General features: G+C 44.2%; 2 protein-coding genes across 8 annotated transcripts in view; one reads left to right on the forward strand and one right to left on the reverse strand.

Moving 5' to 3' along the window:
- MCM10 (minichromosome maintenance 10 replication initiation factor) overlaps positions 1-1,363 on the forward strand; it is a 102,614-nt gene extending 101,251 nt beyond the window's left edge. The window contains exon 21 of the mRNA XM_060121479.1: positions 1,257-1,363. The gene's annotated coding sequence lies outside the window, so the exon portion shown is untranslated. The remainder of the gene's footprint in view (positions 1-1,256) is intronic.
- Positions 1,364-5,430: 4,067 nt separating this feature from the next.
- SEPHS1 (selenophosphate synthetase 1) overlaps positions 5,431-27,214 on the reverse strand; it is a 29,994-nt gene continuing 8,210 nt past the window's right edge. For 6 of the 7 annotated variants that reach the window (XM_060161970.1, XM_060161961.1, XM_060161992.1 and 3 more), the window contains 6 exons: positions 25,469-25,576; positions 24,449-24,603; positions 20,896-20,986; positions 18,855-18,954; positions 8,908-9,120; positions 5,431-7,322 (listed from right to left, as the gene is read on the reverse strand). In XM_060161970.1, coding sequence (XP_060017953.1) covers positions 7,108-7,322; positions 8,908-9,120; positions 18,855-18,954; positions 20,896-20,986; positions 24,449-24,603; positions 25,469-25,576 — 882 coding nt within the window. In that variant the 3' untranslated portion in view covers positions 5,431-7,107. The remainder of the gene's footprint in view (positions 7,323-8,907; positions 9,121-18,854; positions 18,955-20,895; positions 20,987-24,448; positions 24,604-25,468; positions 25,577-27,214) is intronic. The other variant, XM_060162002.1, reaches the window with a different exon arrangement.

Here is a 27,214-nt window from a genome sequence, read left to right on the forward strand (position 1 = left end):
TTCTGGCGTTTTTGTGGTGAAGGTAGGGTAGGGAGGAAGGAAACAAGAAAAAAAAATCGCACACGCACACACACACCACTCATTTCCATTCCTTTAGCTCTGACTTATAATTTCTGCATCTGTCCCATAAAGATCATGGTCTTCTCTTATGAAAATAATTTAAGTAAAACATCATAAAGATATTTCTAAGGGCACAAATATAATTAAGTTGTGTGTTGAAGTTATAATACAAACCTCCTATAAATCATTTCCAGACAAAGAGATGCAAGTTTATTTTCTCCAAGCCCATTTCTGGTGTCAGCCATAATTAAAATAAGTCTGAAGAGTTGAGAAAATGTGTGGTGCAGAGAGGTTTTTAATCTTTCAGGAGGAGCTAGAAACTAAAGGCTATATATGTACAAATTCAGCAGAAAATGAAAGGATAAAATTATCACTTTATGGAATTGTTAGGATTGAAAAATGTCAAGAGGACTAGGGTAAATTGTCCAACATGAAATGAAGATAAATCAACCAACACAACTTCACACACTTCTTGGGTACCGAATTTGTGCAGGGCTGTCTGCAAAGTACAGGGGGAAATAGAGAGGGATGCGGGTCAGCATTCACGTTAGCAGAGGGTTCACAGTCTAGTTAAAGAGGAAGACAGTAGGTACCTGGCAAGGGCTTCAGGACAAGGCATTTCTCCACGGGGAGTACATGCAGCCAGAGGGGACACGGGACAGGGAGAGAAGTTGGTACCAGAGACCCTGGGAGCTGGTGGGTCAGAGGGAAACACTATAAACCAGGGGAGGGAAAGATCCTTAGAAGATGTGTCAAGTCCAGAATTTCTCTGCTGTTTTACAATTCAAGTATTTGGGGATTGGCTGTTTCTCTAAAATACCACTTATAACCTGCTGGTTTATCCTTGCACGTCAGAAAAGCAGACTATGCCACAGGGTACCTGTAGGCCCAGGCTTGCCAGGTGCCCAGGGCTCAGCAGTGAGTGATGGAGAAATCTTCCTCCCAGCCGGCCCTACTTGGCAGGGCCGCGTAAGCAATGCTTGTTAATTGATTTTCAGTGAGTGCCCTACGTACGAACCTTCAAGTGTCGAACTTTCCCAGATGAGAACGTGCGTTTTCATGCCCAATTACGTGGGTTAGTTCACGTGTCCGGCATACACTGTCATGTGAGCGCATCCTCTACAAGTGGTTGCGCTTTTGTGTACTTTACAGTACTGCATAGAGTACAGTAGTACAGTATCTTTATTTCAAGCTAGATCTGCGAGAGGACAACCTCATTGAACTCCTTGCTGTGCAACACGAGCTTACTAATGAAGATCTGATGGAATCTGCCTCCAGAGAAAGGACGAAGAGAGACGAGAGGAAGAAGTAAACTGAAAAACTGAAGAGATTCACGACGCAGGAGACGGCAAGGGGATTTTCTGTATTTGAGGAGGCACTGTGAGTTTCTGAGGCACGGGACCTGAACGTAGACTGGTAGACGAAGGTTGCAGCAGCCATTCAGAATGCAATCCAGTGCTACCGTGTCATCTCTGATGAGAAAAAAAGAGCTACTACCCAGACATCACTGGATCGTTTTTCAAGAGGGTAGGTAGACTTGAATTCAGCAAGGAACCAGAACCTGTACCATCCACGTCAGGCGTGCGTGAAGTTGCAGCTGGCCCTGTCTCCTATCGCTGACGATCCTTCAGCTCTACCATCGCCCACCTCCTCTCCCTCCTCCAGTCAGTAACTCTTCTTGCCGGTTCACTCGATGCCAGCCCCTGGATGCCAGCTGTTGTACTGTACTACTGGGCTTTTCAAGGTACTGTACTGTAAGAGTAAAAATATTTTCTTTATTTTTTTTTTATTTTTTTTTTTTGCGGTACGCGGGCCTATCACTGTTGTGGCCTCTCCCGTTGCGGAGCACAGTCTCCGGACGCGCAGGCTCAGCAGCCATGGCCCACGGGCCCAGCCGCTCCGCGGCATGTGGGATCTTCCCGGACCGGGGCATGAACCCGTGTCCCCTGCATCAGCAGACGGACTCTCAACCACTGCGCCACCTGGGAAGCCTGTTTGTTTTTTTATGTATTATTTGTATGAGACTATTCTAAACCTATTACAGTACAGTACTATATAGCTGATTGTGTTAGTTGGGTACCGAGGCTAACTTTGTCGGACTTATGAACAAATTGGACTTACGAATGTGCTCCTGGAACGGAACTTAAGTACTGTGTTTGAGCCAACACTTGTCGCCTCGAACAGGAGTGAACATTTAGGTTTTCAGCATTTCAAGGATTAGTGTTCAACAAAACTGAAGGTGAGTGAACTGGAGACAATTAGAAACACGTTCAATATTTCTGTTTCAATGCCTGAGTATCCTACAGCCATACAAGTGGATACTACCTGAGGGTTGAAGTGATCGGGGATAGTTCTGGCATTAAACATGATAAGAAATTAGGTCCAGGGTATATTAAGTGAAAAGAAACATGTTGCACAACAATATATCTACTATATGCCAATTTTTAAAAATCTCCATTACCCGTTTGGCATTTCTCTTAGTTTTGTTCACCTCCATTATTTCAGACTCTGGAAATTCTCTTTCATTCTTCCCTTAAAATATAAAAACTGGGCTTCCCTGGTGGCGCAGTGGTTGAGAGTCCGCCTGCAGATGCAGGGGGCACGGGTTCGTGCCCCGGTCCGGGGGGGTCCCGCGTGCCGCAGAGCGGCTGGGCCCGTGAGCCATGGCCGCTGAGCCATGGCCGCTGAGCCTGCGCGTCCGTAGCCTGCGCGTCCGTAGCCTGCGCGTCCGTAGCCTGTGCTCCGCAACGGGAGAGGCCGCAACGGTGAGAGGCCCGTGTACCGCAAAAAAAAAAAAAAAAAAAACTGCCATGAAAACACTATGGCCAGAGGCAAGGCAGTCTGCCCAGCCGAGGACAGTGGTGTGACGTCCTTCACCTGCCACTTAGTGTCACCGTGTCTGCAGTCTACCTATGTGAGTGGCTTGGTCAGCACCAAGCCAGACTGTGTATGTATATATGTATGAATGTGTGCCTGCTTGTGTTATACATGGAGAGAAAGCGAGTGTGGTAAAATGTCAACAACTTCACATTTCTAGGAGAGTCCATTCTATTTCTTCAACTTTTCCATGTTTAATTTTTTTCAAAATAAAAAGCTGGGGAAAAGAAATAAATGTTCCCTGGACTTGAAGCACCACCCCAAAACTTCTTAATGTAGGTAGACTTACTAGACCGATTTCCCTGGCATAAGGTGGCCATGGCCACTTACTTTTATAACTTATTATTTTTAATTTTTTTACCTTTTTTTTTTTTTTTTGGCCGTGCTGCATGGCTTGAGGGATCTTAGTTCCCTGACCAGGGATCAAGCCCATGTCCCCTGCAGTGGAAGCGTGGAGTCTTAGCCACTGGACCGCCAGAGAAGTCCCCCCGGCAATTCTTGAACGTGTCTAGACACCTGTGAACTCCCCATCTTACTGATGGTTTCACTGGATGAAGGCCAGACAATCGCCTCCCAGTCTTTCAAGACACGGAGACTAAACCAGAGGCAAAATGACATTCTGATGCTCCACCTTTAAGACTAGGGCTTTGTGGGTTTTCCTGGTGGGCCCTGGCATGTTTAATAATTGCGTGGTTCACTGTGGATCTTTAATGAGAAAAGGTACAAATTACCGTTCCAAGTAAATTATATTGTCTACACAGCCATTCCCTAATAGAGGGAAAGGGTGAGTTGGTGTGGAAATGAGCAGCTCAGGGAGATATATACATACACACACACACACACACACACACACGTGCGCACACGACAGTTAAGTATCTGAAGCATCAATATCTATGCTTGCTTTATTACTTCTAAAAATTAAGAATAGTCTAGTATAGCTATTCTGCTGCTTCTTTACAGAATAACACTGTAAAATTTAGAATTCAGATGAACTCTTTCAAGGGTAATGCTGAATTCAGGCTGGAAACTGCTGGCTTGTACATCTACAATCAGAATGATTTTGAAACACTCGCATTTATAAGGCATGCAGAATTTGGAAACTACAATATACTAAGTTATTTAAAAGGCATGCAGAATTTGGAAACTACAATATACGAAGGCATGCAGAATTTCGAAACTACATAAGGCATGCAGAATTTGGAAACTACAATATACGAAGGCATGCAGAATTTGGAAACTACATAAGGCATGCAGAATTTGGAAACTACAATATACGAAGGCATGCAGAATTTCGAAACTACATAAGGCATGCAGAATTTCGAAACTACAATATACGAAGGCATGCAGAATTTCGAAACTACATAAGGCATGCAGAATTTCGAAACTACAATATACGAAGGCATGCAGAATTTGGAAACTACAATATACTAAGGCATGCAGAATTTGGAAGGCATGCAGAATTTGGAAACTACATCATAAGGCATGTAGAATTTCGAAACTACAATATACTAAGTTATTTAAAAATACTGAGCCCCAAAGTACATATTGCTTAACACAGTATTTGTTTCTTTTCCTGGACTGAATCACAATAAATCCTTCAACACAGCCTGTGCAATTAACAGACCCAGCTTTGATACTCACTGGCAAATGACTCATCTCCTGAAAGAATTACTGAGCTCCCCAGGGTCCAGGCTCTGTAGGCTGTCCTCACCAATGCCGTGCATTCTAACAGACTGTATCTTTGGATGCCAAAACATCATAGGGTTGAAAGGCAGTAAATCTCTATACCAAGATGAACATGCCTCAGTGTGGAGTTTTAAAGTGCTACCAGAAAGTCAAATAATTGCCTATTTATTAGCTGTTCACCGAATTTTAAAATAGTCTCCATAGATTTTGCCAAGAACTCAAATATTCAGTGACAATCACTTGATTCTTCAAAGGACGTGCAAGATAACTTGGGGGGTTTTTCTTTGTTTTGTTGGACCCAGATGTCAATAAACAGACTGGTCAAGACTTGAAAATTCCCGGAAAAGCTTGTGGTAAAAAGCAAGGTCTCTCCCTCCCTCGGTGCCTCTGCAACGAGTGTGCCTAGCCACGCAGGGCGCTCACTTAAGCAGGCTTCCCTAGTCACCCCCCCCCCAATTCTGATGCTGTTGGCCTGCGGTGGGCCCAACAGTTTGACTGGGACAAGCATCCCCAGGTGATTCTGATGCATTGGTGACGTGGACTCGCTCTCTAAGAAACACCCCTTTAAAGCCCCGTTCTTCCAACTCGATTACACGGACTTCTAAGTACCCAGCATTTTCTTTATAAACATGAATCTTCACGAAGATGACTTCCTCAAGTGCATCATTCAACTGGCTCACTTCCTCTCAGCAGACCTGCCACCAAGGAAACCATCAGCATTCAAGACATGATCAACACTGAAAGGAGTTCAGATTTAGCCGTCACGCCTGTATTTAAAGAAAGAAAGAAAAAAAGCTCAACAGTATGTTTCTCTTACTCAGGTTTCCAACACATTTTATTTTGCAGACCACCTGCTTGTAGCTTTTGAGGACCAACATGGGTTTCAATTCCTATAAAACGTCCAATTAATTTCAGTTCTGCGGCAGCCCCTCGGTCCCGCGCACCGAACTTATGGCTTGAGTTCCAGTAACACGTGCGAAGAGGCTGCGCTTTGGCCCCTGAAGAAGGACGCGTCCAGGGTGGAGCCTCTTCCAGGGCTTCGCCTCCCAGGTGGTGGTTTCCTTTGGCAAGAAGTCTGGCTGTTCTCTCGGCTTCGGCGCCTGCAGGCAGGAAGTGCTCAGAAGCTTCCAGCGCAGACGCGTGAGGCATCAGTGCACTTGTGCTTGAGGACAGGAGCCCCCTCCTACTCATTCCGTAGGGGAAAGTATACGGAAGCCTCTGTTTTTAAGTTAACACCGATAAACACCTTTTTAGATTGCCTATTTGTTCTAGAACTACAAAATTTACCTCAAGAAAATATAGGTCCCGTGAAAGACTTAAAAGTTTTATAAAACTAAAATCTAGTTTTCCCCCAATAAACTGTATTTTAGCCAAAACCCTCCCGATGCTTCTAAAATAATACTAAAAGGGGCATCTGATTATACAAGAGCAATAACAAAAATTAAATATTTATTTGAATAACAAGTTGGAAGTCCGAGCTGCACAGCTGGCGATACGCGTTTCCACACAGATCACAGGAAGCGTGCACGGAAAAGTACTGGCGCAAAGGACAAAATAATGCTAAGGATCAGGCTAAATAGCTGCTGATTTTAAGAAATCAAAAGGCCTGAAATCACCATACAAAATATAAAATGTATTAAACACTACTATCCACAGAACAGTCTTTATTTTTGATTATATTTAAAAATTATTTGTGTAGCTAATTATATGTTGACTTGTAAATGAGTATTATACATGAACCCCCTTTCGGAGGGCAATTCCTTGCTGCGCTATCGAACATCTAATTACATTGCAGAAAGTGTCCTTTTTTGCTATCGATAAAGAAAACAGTTAATATTACTGTAAGTATTAGGAAGGCTACAAATGAAAGAAGTAACATTTCTTTTTTGTCTTCAAAGTGCTTCCCATGCAGAGTTAAGCACTTGCCTGGTTTAACTGAATGCACTCTTGGGTCAAAGAGATGCTATGGAATTAGAAGACTCAAAGGACTCATGCAACCCTCTCGCTACTGGGATACCATTTTGTCACTCACTCACCAATTCTGTCTTTCCAGAATACCATTCCAGACACTTCAAAAAGGGTCAGACCGATAATGATAAATATACACAAAATGAAAAGACACAAACTGCTATTTGACACTACAATGGGTAATGTCTGTGCTACGTGAAAGCACCTTTAAAAAGAGCCTACTCGGCGAGAGATAAGTGTCTAAAGATTCAAAATGAATCAACAGTATTGGATAACAATATAATTCTTAACTCAGAAGCTGCCTCAAGATTAGGTGCATCTTCAGTTAATGTAACGGGAAAAAAAGGCAATGGATTTTATTTGATTAATTGCATCCACTCACAAATCGACCTAAGGTCACCAGATGTGTAGACACAATGAGATTTTTTTCATTGTTGTTTATAGTCTTTAATTGAAACGATGATAAAGGAAATAGAGCTATTTAAAAACAAAACCACACAGCTGCCTCGGCCTAGATTAAGAGGTGGCACCAGGTGTGGGGTTCACATTCTGGGTGGCCACCTGTGGCGCGACCTCGATGATCCGGGGTTTGTCGATGATCCTGGCCGTGCGGTTACCCTTCTCCACGATCCCAATAATCCACGCCTGGTGGCCTTCCCCGTATTTGGGGGACTTTATCTCTGCGCAGAACCGAGCTGCCTGCTCACGCGGTAAACAGATTAGAAGGCCTCCTGGCAAAGGGGAAAAAAGAAAAAAGGATGACCGTTAACTGTGATGCTATGCCTGCAGTTTCCCTGCCACCATCTCTCTAGAAAATGTCCGCACTGAGCTACATTCTACGAAGAAGCCGGCTGCACTGCCTTCACCTCTTCCACACTGCGGAGTCATTGAGCAGCTCCTTGGTCAGCTCCTACTGTATTTCAGAACACACATGACAGAACTTAAATCATGAAAACGCCCCACCTGAGGATCGTCTGACGCTGTGGAGGTAGCAGTGAGGTGTTTGAGGCTCAGTGATATACGTGGAGGCTATCTTTTCCAGGCTGCGCTGAAAGGATTATTTAAAAACAAAAGAGAACTCCTTTTCTATTTGATTCTCTACATGGAGTCCTCATTTTACCAAAAAAAAAGGCTTTTGGTATATATATACTTTTTAAATTTAAAAATTAAGGTCAGGAAGAAAGTGTGCGTGCCCCAAAGTATCTGGGTTCTGTCACTCGTTCTGTCATTATCTTCAAAATGGAAAAAATATAAGATATATGAAAAGAAATCTTCATTGGTACTTGAGTAGCTAGGCTAGAAATATTTCATACATTTGTAAGTAGAAGAAGCACAAATCAGGCAAAAGTATACTACACTTTTACAAAAAAAGGAGAAACTTCTCATATTTGAATAGAGACAGGTTGCATTAGTTGGGAATATTCGTTAGTTTATTCCAACTGATTCCATGCCCTCCGGGCAGCAGGAGCTGTTCTACTAGCAGTTCAGTTGCCCTCCTGGAGCTTACTTCTAGGAAATGGATTTCGTATCTATTTCGAGGCCAGGAAGTGGCAGGATCCTCTCTACTGCCATGAGAGGCCCATCAGAGACCCCAGGCCCCCCTAAAGGGCTGGTGCGTGGGTGGGGCTTTGTGGTCTTGGCCTCTGGGGGTCAGAATTTCTCACGACCAGGCCCACCCCAGACTGACTTAATTAGGTTTCCTAGGGGTCCAGTCTAGGCATGGGTATTTTTCTTAATGCCCAGGTGATTCAGCTGTTTTACCAGGGTAGGGAAACTACTGAGTTATAGAAAAAATAAAATAAGAAGTAAAAGAAACTAGGGGGAGAAAAGAGGGTTGGGGTGGGGTGGGGGACTGAAAAGATGAAACAGAGATCCAGGTAAAAAGAAGAGAGAAAAAAACGGGACAAAAGAAAAAAAAAGGTACTTTGGAGACATAGTATACTATTTCATCTCAAAACAGCTATTTTAGACTTATTTTTGCAAGGAAAAAATACAGCCTCTTCAATGTAACCTACGGATACATGGGTTATTTAAAATGCTGAGTTGTCAATGGAAACTGAATGACCTATTTTCCCCATATCCGCCCTCCTTCCCTCCCATTCCATCACCAAACACACAAACACTGGACTGAAAATGACACTGCTCGTCACAGGCAGGACGGCAGGAGACGCTGCAGGGGGCTGAGAACCCTTGCAGCCAAAACCTCATGTGGGGTTGGGGGGTGGGTGTCCAGCTCCTGGACCTGGCTTCCTCCTCCTCGGGGACATCCCACTGACCTCCCTGCTTAACCCTCAACCCGGCCTGCAGCCCTGGTACCTGATGTCTCTGGGCAGGTCCCGTGCATGAGACCAAACATGTTCCCGCAGGCCTTGCTCACGGCTGCCATCTTGGCCAGGACTGGGAGGTTGTGAATCACAAAGGACACCTCATTCCTCTGCTGCTTGGCCAGGTTCTGTGCGTGGCCCAGGATCCCGAAGCCCGTGATGTCGGTGGCCGCGTGGGCGTTGAACGTGTGCATGAGTCCCGCCGCTGCCAGAGGACAGAGGAGCCTTGATCATCTGGTGTCGTGAATGGAGACCCCGAGAAAACACCCTTCCTCAACTCAAAATCTTACATATGCTTTGATCTCAAAACTCCTAATTGGTTGGCAACACCATACGATGGAAGTGAAATCAACAAAACCTGGAGTGAAATTCTGAAAGTTGGTTTCCTAGTTCAGTTTGAACCGCTCAGAACAGCAGCTTCAACCAACAGTAAATCCCCAGTAAACTAAAATATCTGTAGAGAGGAAATGCTATCTCAACAAAAGGTAAACCTGTCTAAACTCTCCTAAAATCAAAGAACAAGATCTTTTAAGACTGTCTGACCTAAATTCAAGGTACTTTCCTGATGTCTAAAAGGTTAATCTCTTTTATTTTTTAATTAAAAACAATAAAACACTTTATCTTTTGGAGCAGTCTTAGGGTTAGAGAAAATTGAGCAGAAGTGCAGGAAGTTGCTGTACGGTGCCCCCCAACCCCATTTCTCCTGCACTGACACCCAGCATCAGTGTGGTGCTGTGATGAATCGGTATTGATACGTCATTACTAACTCCAGTTCAGTTTACACTGGGGTTCACTTGATGTTGTACAGTCTACGGGTGTCGGCAAATGTATGATCACGTGTATCCATCATTAGAGTATCATACAGAGTACTTTCACTTCCCTAGAAATTCCGTGTTCCACCTTTTCACCCATTCCTCCAACCCCTGGAAACCACGGATCTTTTTACTGTCTCCATAGTTTTGCCTTTTCCAGAACGTCAGAGAGTTGGAATCACTATATTTGGTCTTTTCGGATTGATTTCTTTCACTTTAGTAACGTGTACTTTAGGTTTCTCCGTATCTTCTCATGGCTTGATAGCTCACTTCTTTTTAGCACTGAACACCACCACCGTCTGGATGGACCAGTTTATTTATCTGTTCACCACCTTGTTGGTTGCTTCTAAGTTTTGGCAATTATAAATAAAACTGCAACAGACATCCATGTACAGGTTTTTGGGTGGACAGAAGTGTTCAGTTCATTTGGGTAAACACCAAGGAGCACAACTGCTGGATCTTACTAGTAGATTTAGTTTTGTAAGAAACTGCCAGCCTCTCTTCCAAGGTGGCTGTACCATTCTGCATCCCCGCCAGCAATCAATGAGTCGTTATTGTTCCACATACTCACCAGCATTTGGTGTTCTGGATTTTAGCCATTCTAGTAGACGTGGGGTAGTACCTTGTTTTAATTTGTAATTCCCTAGTGACGTATGATGTGGAGCATCTTTTCATATGATTATTTGCCATCTGTGTACCTTCTCTGGTGAGGTGTCTGTTCAGATCTTTGGCCCGTTTTTTGATTGGATTTTCTTATTGTTGGGTCTTGAGTTCATTGTATATTCTGGATTATCAGTCCTTCATCAGACGTGTTTTGTGAAGATTCAGATTTTCTCCTAGTCTGTGGCTTGTCTTTTCATCCTCTCTCTCTTTCACCGAGAAGTTCTTTTATATTAATGAAGTCCAACTTGTCAATTTTTTCTTTTAAGGACAGTGCTTCTGGTGTTATCTCAGTAGTCATCACCAAATTCAAGGTCACCTAAATTTTCTTCTAAGTTATCTTCTAGGAGTTTAACAGTCTTGCATTTTACATTTAGGTCTACAATCCATTTTGAGTTAATTTTTATGAAGGGTTTAAGACCTGTGTCTAGATTCGTTTTTTGCCTGTGGATGTGTAGTTTTTCCAGCACCATCTGTTGAAAAGATTATCCTTTCTCCATTAAATTACCTTTGCTCCTTTGTCAAAGAGCAGTTCAACTATACTTATGCGGGCCTACTTCTGGGCTCTCCATCCTGTCCCATTGATCTATCTGTCTCTTTTTTCACTAATGCCATACTGTCTTGATGTCTGCAGCTTGGGATGTCTGCAGCTCGGGATGTCTGCAGTCTTGAAGTTGGGAAGTGTCAGTCCTCCAACCTGCTCTTCTTCAACACGGTGTTGGCTGTTCTGGGTCCGCTGCTTCTCCATATAAACTTCAGAATGAGTTTGCTGATACTCACAAAATAACTTGCTAGAATTGTAGTTGGGATTGCATTACTCCTGTATTTCATTTTAGGGGGGTAAGTAACGGAAAGGCTAATTTTGGAATGAAATATGCCCTGCGTTTACAGAAGTACTCTGGGGTGAATGCCTTTTTGGGGTCCATTTCCTCTCTTTAGACCAAGATCTCTTTTACTTGGGTGCAATCTCAACGACACATGCAGAGAGGAGAATCGACCCTTCTAGTCCATGCTGCTAGATAAGCAACTAGGACGGCCCATCCTATTAACACACCCGCACCTGGTGCAGTGGGGCAGCCAATGACATTTAACAAAGCCAAGACCTGCACTTCAGCTCTTCCCAAGCTTTGAGGACCATAGTAGATAAGAGGACCCACTGAAACCTACAGTCAATAAGAGGGATTCAATTTTTGAGGTACTGATTACCACTTCTTCCCTGTATGGGGAATTACTGTTGCTAATTTTTACTACGGAAATTTCAACGAAACACAAAGTAGAGAGAGTAGCAGCCCACAACGAACTCCCACGTACCCAACAATGCCCAGCTTCAACCATCACCACCTTTCTTCTGGGGCCTCATCTACTCCTGCCCACTTGCTGGGGGATGTGGAGGGTCCGGGGCGTGGGCAACTTTAAAGCCAACCCCAATCATATCACTTCGCCTATAAATACAATATTTCCGTGTGTGCCTCTAAAAGATAAAAAAACTTTTAACAGCCACAGTATCATCACACCAACAAAATTAATACTACATTTGATTGTTCTCTCTTAAACTTCTTAACAGTTTCCCCTCCTTTCCCCCCCACGTCATTTACTTGTGGAAACTGAGCCATTGTTTTCTGTAGCATCTCCTGCATTATAGATGTGGTGATCTCCCCCGATGCTGACATGTTCTACCATCTTCCTGACTTCCTGTACTGGTGTTCAGGACCAAGGCTCCAAGAGACTCAGGTTCATTTTTTGCTGGCAAGAATACTTCATGGGGGTGGGGAATATCTCAATGAGAACCTTTCACCAAAAGGTTTTAGCAGCCACTGAATGTTTGCTGTTGAGGTTCACTAAATCAAGGGATCAGCAAAAATGGCAACTTTGTTAATTCCATCATTTTTCCTGTGTTTATTAGATGTGACCTCTATAAAGAATTTTTTAGAAAATATGGTTTCCCTGAAATACACTCCATATAAAACAGGTAAAATAAGGGGTTGATTCCTTTTATTTCAGAACAAGTTGGTGCCCTAGCAACTTCCAAAGGTGACCAGAAAAGTTTTAATTATCATTTGTTTAGATACTTGATACGGTCACTCTTGTCTTTGATACTCAAACTGCACCCCTCTCTCCACTGTGACGGGTGGGAGCCCCTTCAAGCTGTCGGGAAGTGACACGACCCCACTAGTCGCTGACAGTGCCACCACTTTCAGGCACAGGAAGTCCAGGCTTAGCTTCTGTACTTCCTGTCCCCAAACTGGAATCTGCCATTTCCCCAGGGAGTCCTGGCACTGTTTAGTGGAGAACATTAACTTTCCGAACAGAATCTGGGCACTAGGACTTCAGGCCTGCAGGTTATCACTACTACTAGGCCTTTTCAGTAGGCACGGAAATGAACATTTTTATAGAAAAAAAAAAAAATCCTGAGTTCACACTGATAATTCCGAATTAAAGATTACAGATTTCACTTAGCTTCTTTGATCTTACTACTTCTCTCTTATTCTTAAAATCTGTTCCTAACTACATTAACTTATTTGCTTTATCTTACTATGCCAACATTCTCACAAACACAAACCCACTGATGACAATGAAATATTTTTGTGGATTTTTGTTCTGAGGATGTGCCCTGAAACTACCAGGCTCAAAGTGATCTGAAATAATTCTTCATGGGATTTTGCCACTAACTTAGAAATATGTTGAACGACCTTAAAAAAAATTTGGTTCGTTGGCAGTCTGTATATCTTCTTTGGAGAAATGTCTATTTAGGTCTTCTGCCCATTTTTGGATTGGGTTGTTTGTTGTTATTGAGCTGCATGAGCTGCGTATAAATTTTGGAGATTAATCCTTTGTCAGTTGCTTCATTTGCAAATATTTTCTCCCATTCTGAGGGTTGTCTTTTGGTCTTGTTTATGGTTTCCTTTGCTGTGCAAAAGCTTTGGAGTTTCATTAGGTCCCATTTGTTTATTTTTGTTTTTATTTCCATTTCTCTAGGAGGTGGGTCAAAGAACCCTGAGAAAACCATAATTCACAAAGAGTCATGTACCAAAATGTTCATTGCAGTTCTATTTACAATAGCCCGGAGATGGAAACAACCTAAGTGTCCATCTGATAAAGAAGATGTGGCACATATATACAATGGAATATTACTCAGCCATAAAAAGAAACGAAACTGAGCTATTTGTAATGAGGTGGATGGACCTAGAGTCTGTCATACAGAGTGAAGTAAGTCAGAAAGACAAAGACAGATACCGTATGCTAACACATATATATGGAATTTAAGGGGAAAAAAATGTCATGAAGAACCTAAGACAGGAATAAAGACACAGACCTACTAGAGAATGGACTTGGGGATATGGGGAGGGGGAAAGGTAAGCTGTGACAAAGTGAGAGAGTGGCACGGACATATATACACTACCAAACGTAAAACAGATAGCTAGTGGGAAGCAGCCGCATAGCACAGGGAGATCAGCTCGGTGCTTTGTGACCACCTAGAGGGGTGGGATAGGGAGGGTGAGATGGAAGAAGACGTAAGAGGGAAGATATATGGGAACATATGTATATGTATAACTGATTCACTTTGTTATAAAGCAGAAACTAACACACCATTGTAAAGCAATTATACTCCAGTAAAGATGTAAGAAAAAAAAATTTGGTTCGGATTTGTAAAATATGCTGTTTTAACTTTTAAGTATAGAAAACTATACAAAACATGTATTTCCAAGTCAAACTTACAAAACAAAGCATGTTCAGAGAGGGTCTGCTTCCTCCCTATTCCCTCTTATATGTAACCATTTTTATTAATGATTTATTTTTTCCATTGTTTCTTTTTGAAAGTATAAAATACATATTATTAATTCATATTCATTTATGAACATACAAATTAATTCATTTATGAACATAATTCATATTCATTTATGAACATGCTTTTTTCATCTGGCCATATCCTAGAGATAGCTCCCTAGTAATAAAGCTTTCTTGTTCCTTTTTATGGCTGTATAGTATTCCTCTGTGCACAGAGATGAGATAATCCAGTCAGTCACCTAGTGATGGACATTTGGACTGTTTCCTTCTTTTGCAGTTATAAACAATGCTTCAATGAATAGCCTTGTACACATGTCATTTCATACTTTGGCCACTGTAGCTCTGGGACAGATGCACAGAAGTGGGACTTCTGGGTCAAAATAAACATACACAGGATTTTGCTAGATATGACCAAACACTCCTGCATAGTGTTCTGCCATACTGTATCCCTACCAATAATGTCTACAACTTAAGGATGGGGAATCTTAAATGCTCAAATTATAAACAAACTAATAACCCACATGGGTAAAAATAAATCCATTACAAATTACTTTCTTATTGTTAAACTACTTAATTTGAAGAACCAAAGAAAGGAAAAAGACTCCTTAGACTTTTTTTTTTTTTTTTTTTTGCACGGTACGCGGGCCTCTCACTGTTGTGGCCTCTCCCGTTGCGGAGCACAGGCTCCGGACGCGCAGGCTCAGCGGCCATGGCTCACGGGCCCAGCCGCTCCGCGGCATGTGGGATCTTCCCGGACCGGGCCACGAACCCGTGTCCCCTGCATCGGCAGGCAGACTCTCAACCACTGCGCCACCAGGGAAGCCCTCCTTAGACATTTTGAACGGCACAGGAAGAGAAGTACGAATGAAAAGCCTTGGTTGTAAGTGATGAGAACATCTGAGAACACAGAATTAAATAATTACAATTCAACTTAATGTTGAATATTGCCAAAGAAATACTCCTGGAATGCAGGAAAAAAAATTATAAAAAAATTTGATCTCAAAATAAATTGTTCAAAAGTAGGCAAAAAGTAATTTAGTTATGGTATATCACTCTGGTAGAACATCTGGCCATTAAACATTATGTGTACTAGGATTATATAATATGGAAAAAAGAATTTAGTGATATTAAATGAATAAAAGCAAATTCCAAATATAAGTAAAATGTACACTAACCATTAGTTTACAACGTCAACAATAAGACAACAGTAAACCACTAACCAACCAAAGGAAAAAATCCTGGGAAAATACATAAAAATATTAACAGAAGCTGTTTTTGGCTGGTGGGATTATGAACAATGTTTTTTCTCTCCTTTTTTTCATTTTCTGAAAGCTTTTCTATAGTTAACATGATTTTTTTTTTAACAGTAGAAAAACTATAGAAAATAAACAGGAAGAGAAAACATATTAAAGAATCTTTAAAATGCAGTATACTCTCAAAAACTGTGGTATACCACCACTCTGGGAATCATTTAGCACCTTCTAGAAAAGCCGAGGCAGTACTGCCCTCTTTCCTACACACGTGCACCAGAAGTTCTCAGCAGCAGTCAGTCATGGAGTGAAAGATTATACAGTGGTGAAAACAATGAAATCCAGCTACACACACCAGGGACTGACACTCAGGAACATTGAACAGTGTACAAAACAGCAAAAAGGAAATAAAATGACACAGGGATGATTTAGTAAAGCAAAAAATGCAAAACTAACTTATTGCTCAAGGGGACAAGGCTATGTGGCAAAAACAGTTTAAAACACATGAGAATAAACATTAGATTCAGAATAGCGTCGCCCCTTTCCCCGAGCTGGGTGTGGGAGGGGCCCCTTGGGGCTTGTAAGGCCAGGTTCTCTTTCTCACATGAGATGGTAGACACATGGGTACTGTACTGCTGTTCCTTAAGCCCTGCACATATTTTATAAAATAACTTTTGTATCAACTTAGTATCTAATAAAAATTTTTAATAAAGAAGGTGGGAAAGGCAGATGTTGGAAAAAAATCTCTTTTCACATTTTTTTATTTTTTAAAATTAATTAATTAACTTATTTATTTTTGGTCGCGTTGGGTCTTTGTTGCGGTGCGAGGGCTTCTCATTGCAGTGGCTTCTCTTGTTGTGGAGCACGGGCTGTAGGTGTGCAGGCTTCAGTAGTTGTGGCTTGTGGGCTCTAGAGTTCAGGCTCAGTAGTTGTGGCGCACGGGCTTAGTTGCTCTGCGGCATGTGGGACCTTCCCGGACCAGGGCTCAAACCCATGTCCCCTGCACTGGCAGGTGGGTTCTTAACCACTGCAACACCAGGGAAGCCCTCTTTTCACACTCTAAAGTGACTTTAAAATCAGAGTTTCGGAGAAGATCTTTTGAGATCCCCTGTTCAACAGTCAAATTTCTTCTTCTTTTTAAATAATTGAAGACTTCATGGCTTAAGTATTACATATATTGGGTTCAGAGTCATTTGGGGTAAGTTGTAGAATGGGAGGGATGAGATTTCTGACTGCTGGCTTAGCGAACCCTGAGTAACTAAATAAACAGGGACTTTTTTTAGGATAAGATTTTTGAACTTCATCTAGAACTTCGTCTTCAAGTATCTTCAAAGTTCCAAAACAGGATTCCACACAACCCAAACCCAGGTCCTTAAATACAACATGCAATTAATGATGAGGAAGAAAACTGATATTTCCAGAATAAAACTGTACCAATTTCTATCACAGGCTTATGTAGATAGAACAAGTGGGAGAAACAGTGGCCTTTATAAAGTTGGACAGATTTGGGTTTGAGAATAGACCTGCGTGTATTCCTTACATGTATTTCTTTTCAGACAAAGGAGGAAAAACAGGATCCAATTCACAGGATTGTTCAAAAGATGTCCATGAAGTACCAAAAAGAAGGGCTAGCACAGAGTTTACTCATTCCATCCAGATTTAATGACCCCTGTGGTGTGTCCTTCACTCTTCTAAGTGCTGTGGACACTGCAGTGAACAAAAGAGAGCTCCCTGCCCTCCTGGAGCTCACATTCTAAATGCTGGTTTGCTTCCAAATCCTCTGTACAGAGCGACCCACACAGATGCTTTTCCAGAAAGGGTTCCTCTGGCTGGTCAGAGGTTAGGACTTCAAAGACACCCAACAAGGGCTTCCTTTTTTTTTTTTTTGCGGTACGCGGGCCTCTCACTGCCGTGGTCTCTCCCGTTGCGGAGCACAGGCTCCGGATGCGCAGGCTTAGCGGCCATGGCTCACGAGCCCAGCCGCTCCGCGGCATGTGGGATCTTCCCGGACCAGGGCACGAACCCGTGTCCCCTGCATCGGCAGGCGGACTCCCAACCACTGCACCACCAGGGAAGCCCGGGCTTCCTTCTTAATTATAAAATATACCTGGTGCTTTCTATACAGGTATGAACGCTAATAAAAATCAACTGTAAGATGCTTAAACTGCATCAAGTGAGTCCCTTGGCAGCCTTGCTGCTTCCCAGAAGATGCCTTCTGGCTCTTTCCTGAACTTTCCTGTTTTACTTTAAACTACTTTTAAGATTCTTAGCATGGTACAAAGTACTGGTTCAATTACTGTGCACAAAGACTGTGGAGAGGGCCTTGATTTCTTACTAAATCATTAAGAAAAGGATAGAATATAACACTTAAAGGCATTATAAGCAGTAGTTTCAAAGCATTAAAAGCGTATCTGGCTTCAAATCCTAGGTCCCCATCGATTAGCTGTGACCTTGAGCAAGTTACTTAATCTCTCTGTGAAATAAGAAGAATAGTAGCTACCTTGATAAGGTTGTCAGAAGAATTAAATGAGAAAATATGTCAGGTTCCTGGTACATAATAACTACCAAATCAATGGTAACCACTATTATTATTATTACTTTCTAATCAGTATTAAGAAGCTAGAACTAGAAATGAAATGTCAAAAAATTATGGCATGAGTGTCATTACTCATTTATATACACAAGTCTGGGAATTAAAAATATGACAAGGTTAACACTTTAAATTAATAAGTCAGTCAAGTATTTCTGAAAACATGCTATATAAATTTCTCTTCTGTTTTTATTGGGGTGCAGAGGAATTCAATGCTGCCCATAGTCACAGGAATGTAGAATTTGAAGCAACAGAGAGAAAATGTGACCTTAGCTCTCCATTTCACAGATTCATAAAGTGAACTGATGACTTCATCCATACTTCTCTGCTTCTCCCCGGTGCCTGGCACTGTCCCCACGGGGAGCGATTCCAAGCCAGAGGGGACACAGATGCTAGCACAGGCGCAGTGCCCTGGAGGACTCCACACGCACACCTCAGAGGAGTGGCTGGGGACAACGCTCATGGCCTCACCACCTGACCTAGCGCAACGTTCAGGCCAGTGGCCAGCCGTTTACTTCCTCTAAGGTGAGTCACATTTACCCCACGCTTCTGTCAAGAACACACGACATAGCTGGAGTCCCACCGGTGCTCCAGGCACCGACAGAGGGGGCTCTGCAATCACTGGCCCAACCTGGCCCATGGCCAGTTCCTCCAGCTGAGAATGTATTCTGGTTTTTTGTTTTCTGTTTGTTTTTTTAAAGAAACGTGTTAAAAGAGTCATGGGGGGAAAAGAAAATCAATGCAACTGAGACTGTCTGTGGCCCACAAAGCCCTAAGTGTCTCCCGTCCCAGCCCTGCTCAGAAAGCTGCCCAACCCCTGCGTGGCGAGCCCTGGCCGCACCTGTCCTGTTGAGCCTGGCCATGTTCATCATCGCCTCCTGGTACGCCAGCTCCACATCCTCCTGGGTGACCACCAGCTTGATTTTATTCCATTTCTCAGGCTAATGATAGGAACACAGGTGAGGGAGCAAAGAGAGACAAGCGTGATCAGTCTTTGCTTCTAACCACTGAAAGAGTATTTTTTCCTTAGCCATCTTCTGGGGCGTTCTGCTTCCCTGATTCTGCACACAATATTAAGTTTTCTAACTCTTCCCCCCGTGACTACTGCTTTAAGTGGCCGTTAGATGTATCATCTGGCACCTTCTCTGTCCTCAGCCACACCTCTGCAGCCAAACACTGCAGTGTACTGGAAACTTGAAACCAGCAAGACAGTTCTGAATGTCCTTGGGTTCTCTTCTCCATCTCCCCTAGTAAGCGGATGGCTTTCATTTTTCATGTAATTTATACTCTTACTGACTTTCCCTGAATTCTGGGATCAAGTCCTCTTGAGGGACAAATGAATGGGAAACAACTTGAACTGTATCAGCTATGAGGACGGCATGGGTGACCACAAAGCACATCCTCTGAAAGACTGCCGTCTTCCCCCTTCTTCCTCAGTCTGATTTTTAAAGGATCTGGCATCGCGATGCTGAGTTCATGACACACAGTCATCACGGTCCATTTTAATAGTCAGCATTCGTGCGTTTGTTCCTTTCTTGGTAATACCCAACATCTACTGCCCAACAAGTAACTTAAGTCTATGTCTGCATCCCTCCCTTATCCCCCTGCCCCCATCCCTCCCCCAGAGGTAACAATGATTCTGAATTTTACACTTGTCATTTCCCTGCGTTTCAAAAAATAGTATCCTCGTACGTATAGATGCCCAAACAATACTCTTGGGTTGCTTCCGACCTTTATGAAAGGGTATTGTGCTGTTACTTTGCCTTTGAAACTTGCTTTTTTCAATTCTGAGCATCTTTAAGAAACTGGTTAAAAAAAAGCAAAGGCAGTGTCAAGCTGGGGGTGGGACAAACAGAAGGATCCCAGAGCCCCTCCGCCTCACCTGGGCAGTCGTATTGGAAAGCACCTCTGGATTACTGGCCTATAAAAGCCCTATGGTCTGACTCACAGGTGATCACACCTGATGGGAAATCGCCCCATCCTCACTGGATGAGAAGGGAAAAATAACTAAAGAATGCGGCCTCCTTAAGAGATTTTCTCTGCTCTGTTTGTCAATCTAAGATATACCTGGTTGACGAATAACATAAAATTGTTCATTTTCAATTGTTTCTCAGGACTGATGGTTTCAGATGACAGTTGTAGAAATTAAAAGCATTGAGATATGTGAGAATATACCACAATCATATTAATTTTTGAGTTGTTATGGCAATGAAAAGTCTTAAATGAAGAACAACTGATCATAGCTCACTTGAAAAGTGACTCAGGATAAATATCTTCATATTCTAGATGCTTTCTCCACGACATAATTATTTATCAAAATGTTCTGAGTTACTAATTAGCTTAAAGAGACAAAACAAGCAACCAGAAATGACCAAAAAACTCATGACTAAAATAATTTAAACTGTCAATAAGCCTGGCCTTAAACCTCAAATATCAAACCTTGCACATATTCTCTTCTGTATTATTATTATTTTGGCTCCGTTGCGCGGCTCACAGGATCTTAGTTCCCGACCAGGGATTGAACCTGGGCCCTCGGCAGTGAAAGTGCGGAGTCCTAACCACTGGACTGCCAGGGAACTGCCTCCTCTGTATTATTTTTTAGTGATGTTTAAGTATGAAAGACATACCCATCTCAGCACCAAATGAACAGATAAACTGCACTCACTGTCCCCCAAATTCTCATTATGGATTATCTCTGAACCCCGAGCAGGGGATTACCTACTTCAAGCATTCAATACATGAAAACTGGATCTAATACAAGAATAGGGACAATTCCCAGGATTTCTGAAGGCCTAGATGGACAGCACACTCCCTGGTACTAAAACTAGAAGAGCTTATTTTAGAAACCACACTGCTGACACCGGAAGGTGAAGGTCACTCACAATGTCCAGCCACTGGTGCACGGCCACAGCCACCTGCGTCCCCAAGGGCTTGGTCAACACGAGCACATCACCTGGCACTGCGTTATCTGGCCTGAAGAAGAGAGCACAGGCAGGTCCTTGTCAAATCAACCGAGGAGATAAGTTCATCATTGTCGGTTAAACAGGAGAAAGAAAAGGCCGGTAAAACCACTTGTGTGTTTGCAAACACTCACTTATATTTAAGCCAACTAATGCCATGTATTAGAGCTCTGCCGTTTACTACTAGGATGACTGATGAACAAAACATTAAATGAAAAGTGAGGAGGCCGCGGACTTCGACAACACTTAGGCCAGTGACTTATCAGTTTCCCAAAAAAGCAAATCGCTTAGTCTTCAAAGGCCTCATCAGGCCCTGATTCAGCCATGCTCTTGTGTACTTTTCTTTTTCTTTTTCTTTTTTTTTTTTTTTTTGCGGTACGCGGGCCTCTCACTGTTGTGGCCTCTCCCGTTGCGGAGCACAGGCTCCAGATGCGCAGGCTCAGCGGCCATGGCTCACGGGCCCAGCCGCTCCGTGTCATGTGGGATCTTCTCGGACCGAGGCACGAACCCGCGTCCCCTGCATCGGCAGACAGACTCTCAACCACTGCGCCACCAGGGAAGCCCTCTTGTGTACTTTTCAACACAGACCCACCAGGGTTCTGAGGCAACAAGACTTCTGGAACAAAAACGGTTGTTTTTTTTCTTTCTTTTCTTCCTTCCTCCCTCCCTTTCCTTCCTTCCTTTCTCTCTCTCTCTCTCGCTCTCTCTCTCTCTCTCTCCTCTCTTTCTTTCCCTCTCTCTCTCTTTCTTTTTTTTATAGTCACTTATATGATAGAGGTGCAGGTGGGATTTCTCAGGATATGGGATTTGGCTAGAATCCGCGAGTCTAATGTTTTGGTGATTTCAGCATCAATGTTTCAAACTCAGAGTTATGACCAATAAGTTTCCTACTTGGTACACAGGGTCCCTGGTTGGTCCCTGTCTTAAAGACAGAAGGCAAATACTAAAAAAACGCAGCCCTAAAAGCAGAAAGACTGTCCCCCCTCAGACAACACTCCCATCTCACTTGTATCCTCACGACCAGGACGTGGGTCTAGCACTCATGTCTTTCTTGTCCAAGTTCAAGAAGCTGTCCACACAGCCATCCCGTCCCCTGACAGCGAACAACTCAAATACTCATACAAGTCGATTAAAAAGCCAGGGGCACAGACTTAAAAATCAACAACTAGCTCCTCGACTCATCCTGTAATATCTATATCCATTGTTAGCTTTGAAAAATATTAATTCTGGGAGGATATACCAGAAACTCATTTTCCAAAAACGGGACTTAAGACATAAATGCCTTTCAATTCTGACTCAACTGCACCTGAGAGCTGATGTGCTCTTGTGTGTCACTGGTTATGTGCAACCTACAAATCTGTATCAGCAAGTGAAGTATGATAAAATTGCTGGGTTATTTTTAAGTTTGTGGGCAGTCTTTTACAAAATATAATCACCTGCATAGGTGCATTCTTATTTTACAAAGTAAGCATACATGTTGTTGACAAAAAATTCATTGAAGCCTGTTTTATTGTTTTTTCCTCTCTCGTTTTTTGGCTACAGCTGGGTTCCTTTTCTATGGGAAAGCTGGAATGGGGGAGACAGGTGCAAGTTCTCTTGTCCCATCTAAGTGGAAAGTTTGAGAACTACCAACATAAAACATAGGGAAATAAAACCTGGATGTAGGTAAAAGGCAAGACCCTTAACACGGACGCACCCATCAGTCAAAAAATGGACCAAAGACATGAATACATGAAAATTACACTCACCCTTACTCTCAGGAGTAAGGCAAAGACCAAGGAGGCCGTCACCAGGCTGTGCTAGTTAGGATGGGGCAACCCAGCACTCTCACCCATTGCTGGTGGAGCCTCTACAAAGGGCAAACTGAAGACATCGATCAGAATTATGGTGCACAGACAATGGACCCAGCAATTCCATTCTGAAAAATCTCTTACCAAGAGTCACACATGCAAGATGATCTATGCATTGGAGTACTATGTGTAAGGTCAACATAACTGAAGATAATCTGAATGTCAAGAGTTACTTGGTTAAAAATACCCAAGACTGGTCAAAGTGTTTGCCACTAATGACTGAGGGCAGGTGAGGGATTCTGCACCGCAGGGCCTTTCACACCCCTGGAGTTCTGAACACAGTGCCTGCTCACAAAATCAGATAAAACAAACGGAGCTTTTGCTTCCTCTAAGAATAGGACAAGGTGGCTTTTCTGAATAAGACATCAAACACGAAAAGGGCCAACTTCTGTTAAGAGAGAAACTTCTCCAAGGATCTAGAAATGGCCAGAGGGCACAAGAAAAGATGCTCACAGAACTGGCCACCGGGGAAATGCCAATCAAAACCCAGTGAGATGTCGCCTCATACCCACTTAGACAGCTATTACCAAAAAGACAGTAAAACAAGTCCTGGTGAGAGGATGTGGAGACATCAGGGTCCCATCCATGGCTGTGGGCAGGTAAAACGGTGCAGCTGCCTTAGTCTGTTCCTCAAGTTAAATAGTTACCACATGACTCAGTAATTCTTAGGTATCTACCCCAGGGAATTGGAATGTATATCCACACAAAAAAACTTGCACACGAATGTTTACAGCAGCATCACGCACCACAGGTGGAAATAACTCAAAGGTCCATGACCTATGACTGGATGAATAAACTGTGGTCTGTCCATACAATGGAATGTTATTCACCCATAAAAAGGAATGAAGTAGTGACACACATGCAACATGGATGAACCCTAAAAACGTGCTAAGTGAAAGAAGCCAGACATAAAACATCACACGTTGCATGATTCCATTTATATGAAATGTCTAAGACAGGCAAATCCATGAGACAGAAAGTAGATCTGTGGCTTCCAGGGGATGGGGGAGGAGGGAGTTGGGAGTGGCTGCTGTGGATACAAGGTTTCTTTCTTGGGGAGACGGAAATGTTCTGGAATTGGATAGTGGTGATGGTTGCGCAACTTCGTGAATACTAAAAACCAATGAATTGCGTACTTGAAAAAGCTAAATTTCATGTTATGTGAAATTTTGTTATATGAATTATACCTCAGTAAAAAAAATCTAAAACTTTTTTATAAACAGGGATGAGGTACTGATACATGCTGCAAAATGGATACACCTTAAAAAGATTATGCAAATATTCTGTGAAGTGGAAGAAGCCAGGGTGGAGATGGGGGATGGAGATGGGGGCTGGCGGTGGGGTGTGACAGCCGAGGGGGTGGATAGTTTCTCGCTGTGGCAATAAAAGTGTCGTGAAGTCGACTCTAGTGAGGGTTGCAAAACCCTGTGACTATACCAAAGACGACTGAATTTATAAACACTTTAAATAAGTGAACTGTATGGTATGTGAATTAGTATCTCAATAAATATATTTTTAAAGAAAAGAGAGAGAGAGAGAGAGAGAGAGAGAGAGAGAGAGAGAGAGAGAGAGAGAGAGAGAGAGAGAGAACCTGGCCAGGGGACATGAAACCAAAATCAACTTACATGATAAATTCGTTGGGCTGGCAGACAGTTGTAGCCACACCTCCTAGAACAATCCAGGGATTTAGCACTGTTTGGCCGCCGGTTACAGATGTTCCGGCCTCCTCTGCTGCATCTTTAAAACCCTGTATAATTAGGGGCATCACTTTATCCCTTTCCTACGGTTTAAAAGGACACAAATTAAAAGTCACATCATTCAGTTCAAAACCCAGAGAAGAGAGTCTACCCCTGTAGTTATAAAAAGATCATAAAACCCTTACAGGAAGCCCTGAGAGTTTACAGAAGGGGCAGGGAACAGTTCACATGGTATAGCCCTTTTATCAAAAGTCGGAAGAGGCTCTAGGTCACAAAGTGAATGTAGCCCAGACGACAGAGGAGCAAACACCGGAACAGGCTGGGTGCACAGGGCTGCCCTGTACCTGAGCCAGCTCTCTGGAAGGTCCTTAACCATCCCGTGACCAGCTAACGCGTGCCCACGCGCCCGCTCCGGGTGTCTGTGTACAAGCAGTGGCCCGAGAGCACGCTGTGAGGGCAGAGAAGGGCCTGTTGAATGCTCAGTTCTATGCGCAGGGCAAACTTCTGGCGGGGACGAAACCAATTACCTGTCAAAAATAATCTAAACAGGAGTTCACCTCTGGGCCAAGGAGGGGGTCAGGCAGCGAGGCCACAGATGCTAGCGGGTGAGCACAGGGCACCCCAGCCCCACCGCCGTCCACATCACCAGCCAACCGTGACCGAAGAGGCGGGTGCCCGGCCTGGAGGTGCTGTTACTGTGGCCTAAACGTCACCACAACACACGCACGCACGCTGGCTTCAGTTTGCCCAGGAGAGAGAAGCGGAAGCAGCGGGTGGGGATGGAGACACGAAGAGGCCAGCCTGTTCTAATTCGCTGCTAACTGCCAAAAAGCAGAGGGCGGGTGGGACATGGACAGCCTGACTTCATGGCGGGGAAGGAGGGCCAACCAGACAAGTGACAGGACCACAACCGGGGCCGAGGATGCAGCCGGACCGGCTCCTGCTTACCCTGTCGGTCATCTTATTGCTGATTCCAAGGAGCATCAGCATGTTGTCGCATTCTGTGACCCCCATGGCGTAGAGGTCGCTGAGGACGTTGGCACAGGCTATCCTGCCCTGGAAGAGAGGGGAGACGTGAGCAGGCGCCACAGCGGGCTTGCTGGGACGTGGTCCCCGGCTCTGTGCTTCACGGACTCACCGCCTTTCCTCCATCACAGAACCCCTCTCGGCATTCCCGTTACCACCTCTCCTTTCTCGTGCAGCACCCATCGTCTCCAGGTTCTCCCCCGTTCTAAACTTTAGGGAGAGGTCTGCAATTTATTTGGGTGCGGAACGGAGCGGGGAGATGTCGGGGAAAAGCTTGGAGTGCTTGGTTTCAGAGGAGCCGGAGTGGAAGTGCTGGGAAACGACTGTGCTAGAGAAGACGTGGAGCCGCCGCTTCTGCCGAGCAGATCCTTAAAAATGTCCCCTTATTGGTTATAGAGCAGACGGGTTCTATACACCTAGACGGAGAAATCTGGGGAGCTTCTTGCACGAGATAAACAGGAAAATCGTCTCGGTTGAGAAACAAAAAGACAGAAGAAATAAACGACACCTAGGCCTGAAATCAGATTGTTTTCTAAAGACAAAGGGAAGCATTTCCCAGTAAACTATAAGGTTTTATTGAGGAGCTCTGAAACAGTACTCAACAGAAACGTGGTAATAAAGATCTTCTACTGCCAACAGACATTTAAAAAAATTTTTAAAGTTGCCCTTCTCTAGACAGTAAAGGAGAAAACGACCAATTTTTCTTTCTGACATAAGGGTAATCAAACCGCAAGTTACTATCACTTCCAGCGGCCGTTTCATTGCCCGTTTATGCTGTCTCACGACCGCCTGGCAGGTCGGCAGGGAGCCTGGTCACCTCCCGTGACTCACTCGAGGTAACGGGCGCAGCGCCGTCAGCAGCTGGGAGGCGCCAAGCACAGGCTCGGGCTGCAGCGACCTGCTGCCCCTTCTGCGTGGGCGCGCGGGTCCTCTACGAGATGCTGACACAGGGTGAACTCCGGTTCTAGCCCCCTGGGCCCCCAGACGGGTGGGACACCGGGGGAGTGGCGTGCGCAGCTCTCAGGACCGCCGCGCCAGAGGCGAGAAACAGGTTTCTGGGAGCGCGCGTGCTTGTCCCCACCTCCAGACCTCCCGGCCTCAGCCCCTATGTGGGGCTCGATCCCAGTGCCACTGGCACAAGGAAGGGCCTCCGGCACTTTCTAATGATAGGATGTTGCCAATCTCTTCATCGGCTCCTCCCAGCTGCCAGGGTGGAGGGTCCAGCTGGGAAGAAGGAGGGGCTGCTGGCAGCAACCCTGCAATGAGCAGGACGGGGTGTCGGGGCAGAGCGTGATCAGCAGGCGGATGCACACGCCACACCGTGGAATAAGACACGGGGAGAGGGGCTTCCCTGGTGGCGCAGTGGTTGAGAGTCTGCCTGCCGATGCAGGGGACGCAGGTTCGTGCCCCGGTCCGGGAAGATCCCACATGCCGCGGAGCGGCTGGGCCCGTGAGCCATGGCCGCTGGGCTTGCGTGTCCGGAGCCTGTGCTCCGCAACGGGAGAAGGCACAGCAGTGAGAGGCCCGCGTACCGCAAAAAAAAAAAAAGACACGGGGAGGGGGAATGACCAGATTCAGGATCGACGGTCACGTTTAATGGTGATGAGATGCTAAGCTCTTTCTTTCTGGACAGAGACATCTAGGATCAGTCCTATTACAGAGGATGGT

The sequence above is a fragment of the Lagenorhynchus albirostris genome, chromosome 1, assembly GCF_949774975.1.
Source record: "Lagenorhynchus albirostris chromosome 1, mLagAlb1.1, whole genome shotgun sequence".
Classification (NCBI taxonomy): Eukaryota; Metazoa; Chordata; class Mammalia; order Artiodactyla; family Delphinidae; genus Lagenorhynchus; species Lagenorhynchus albirostris.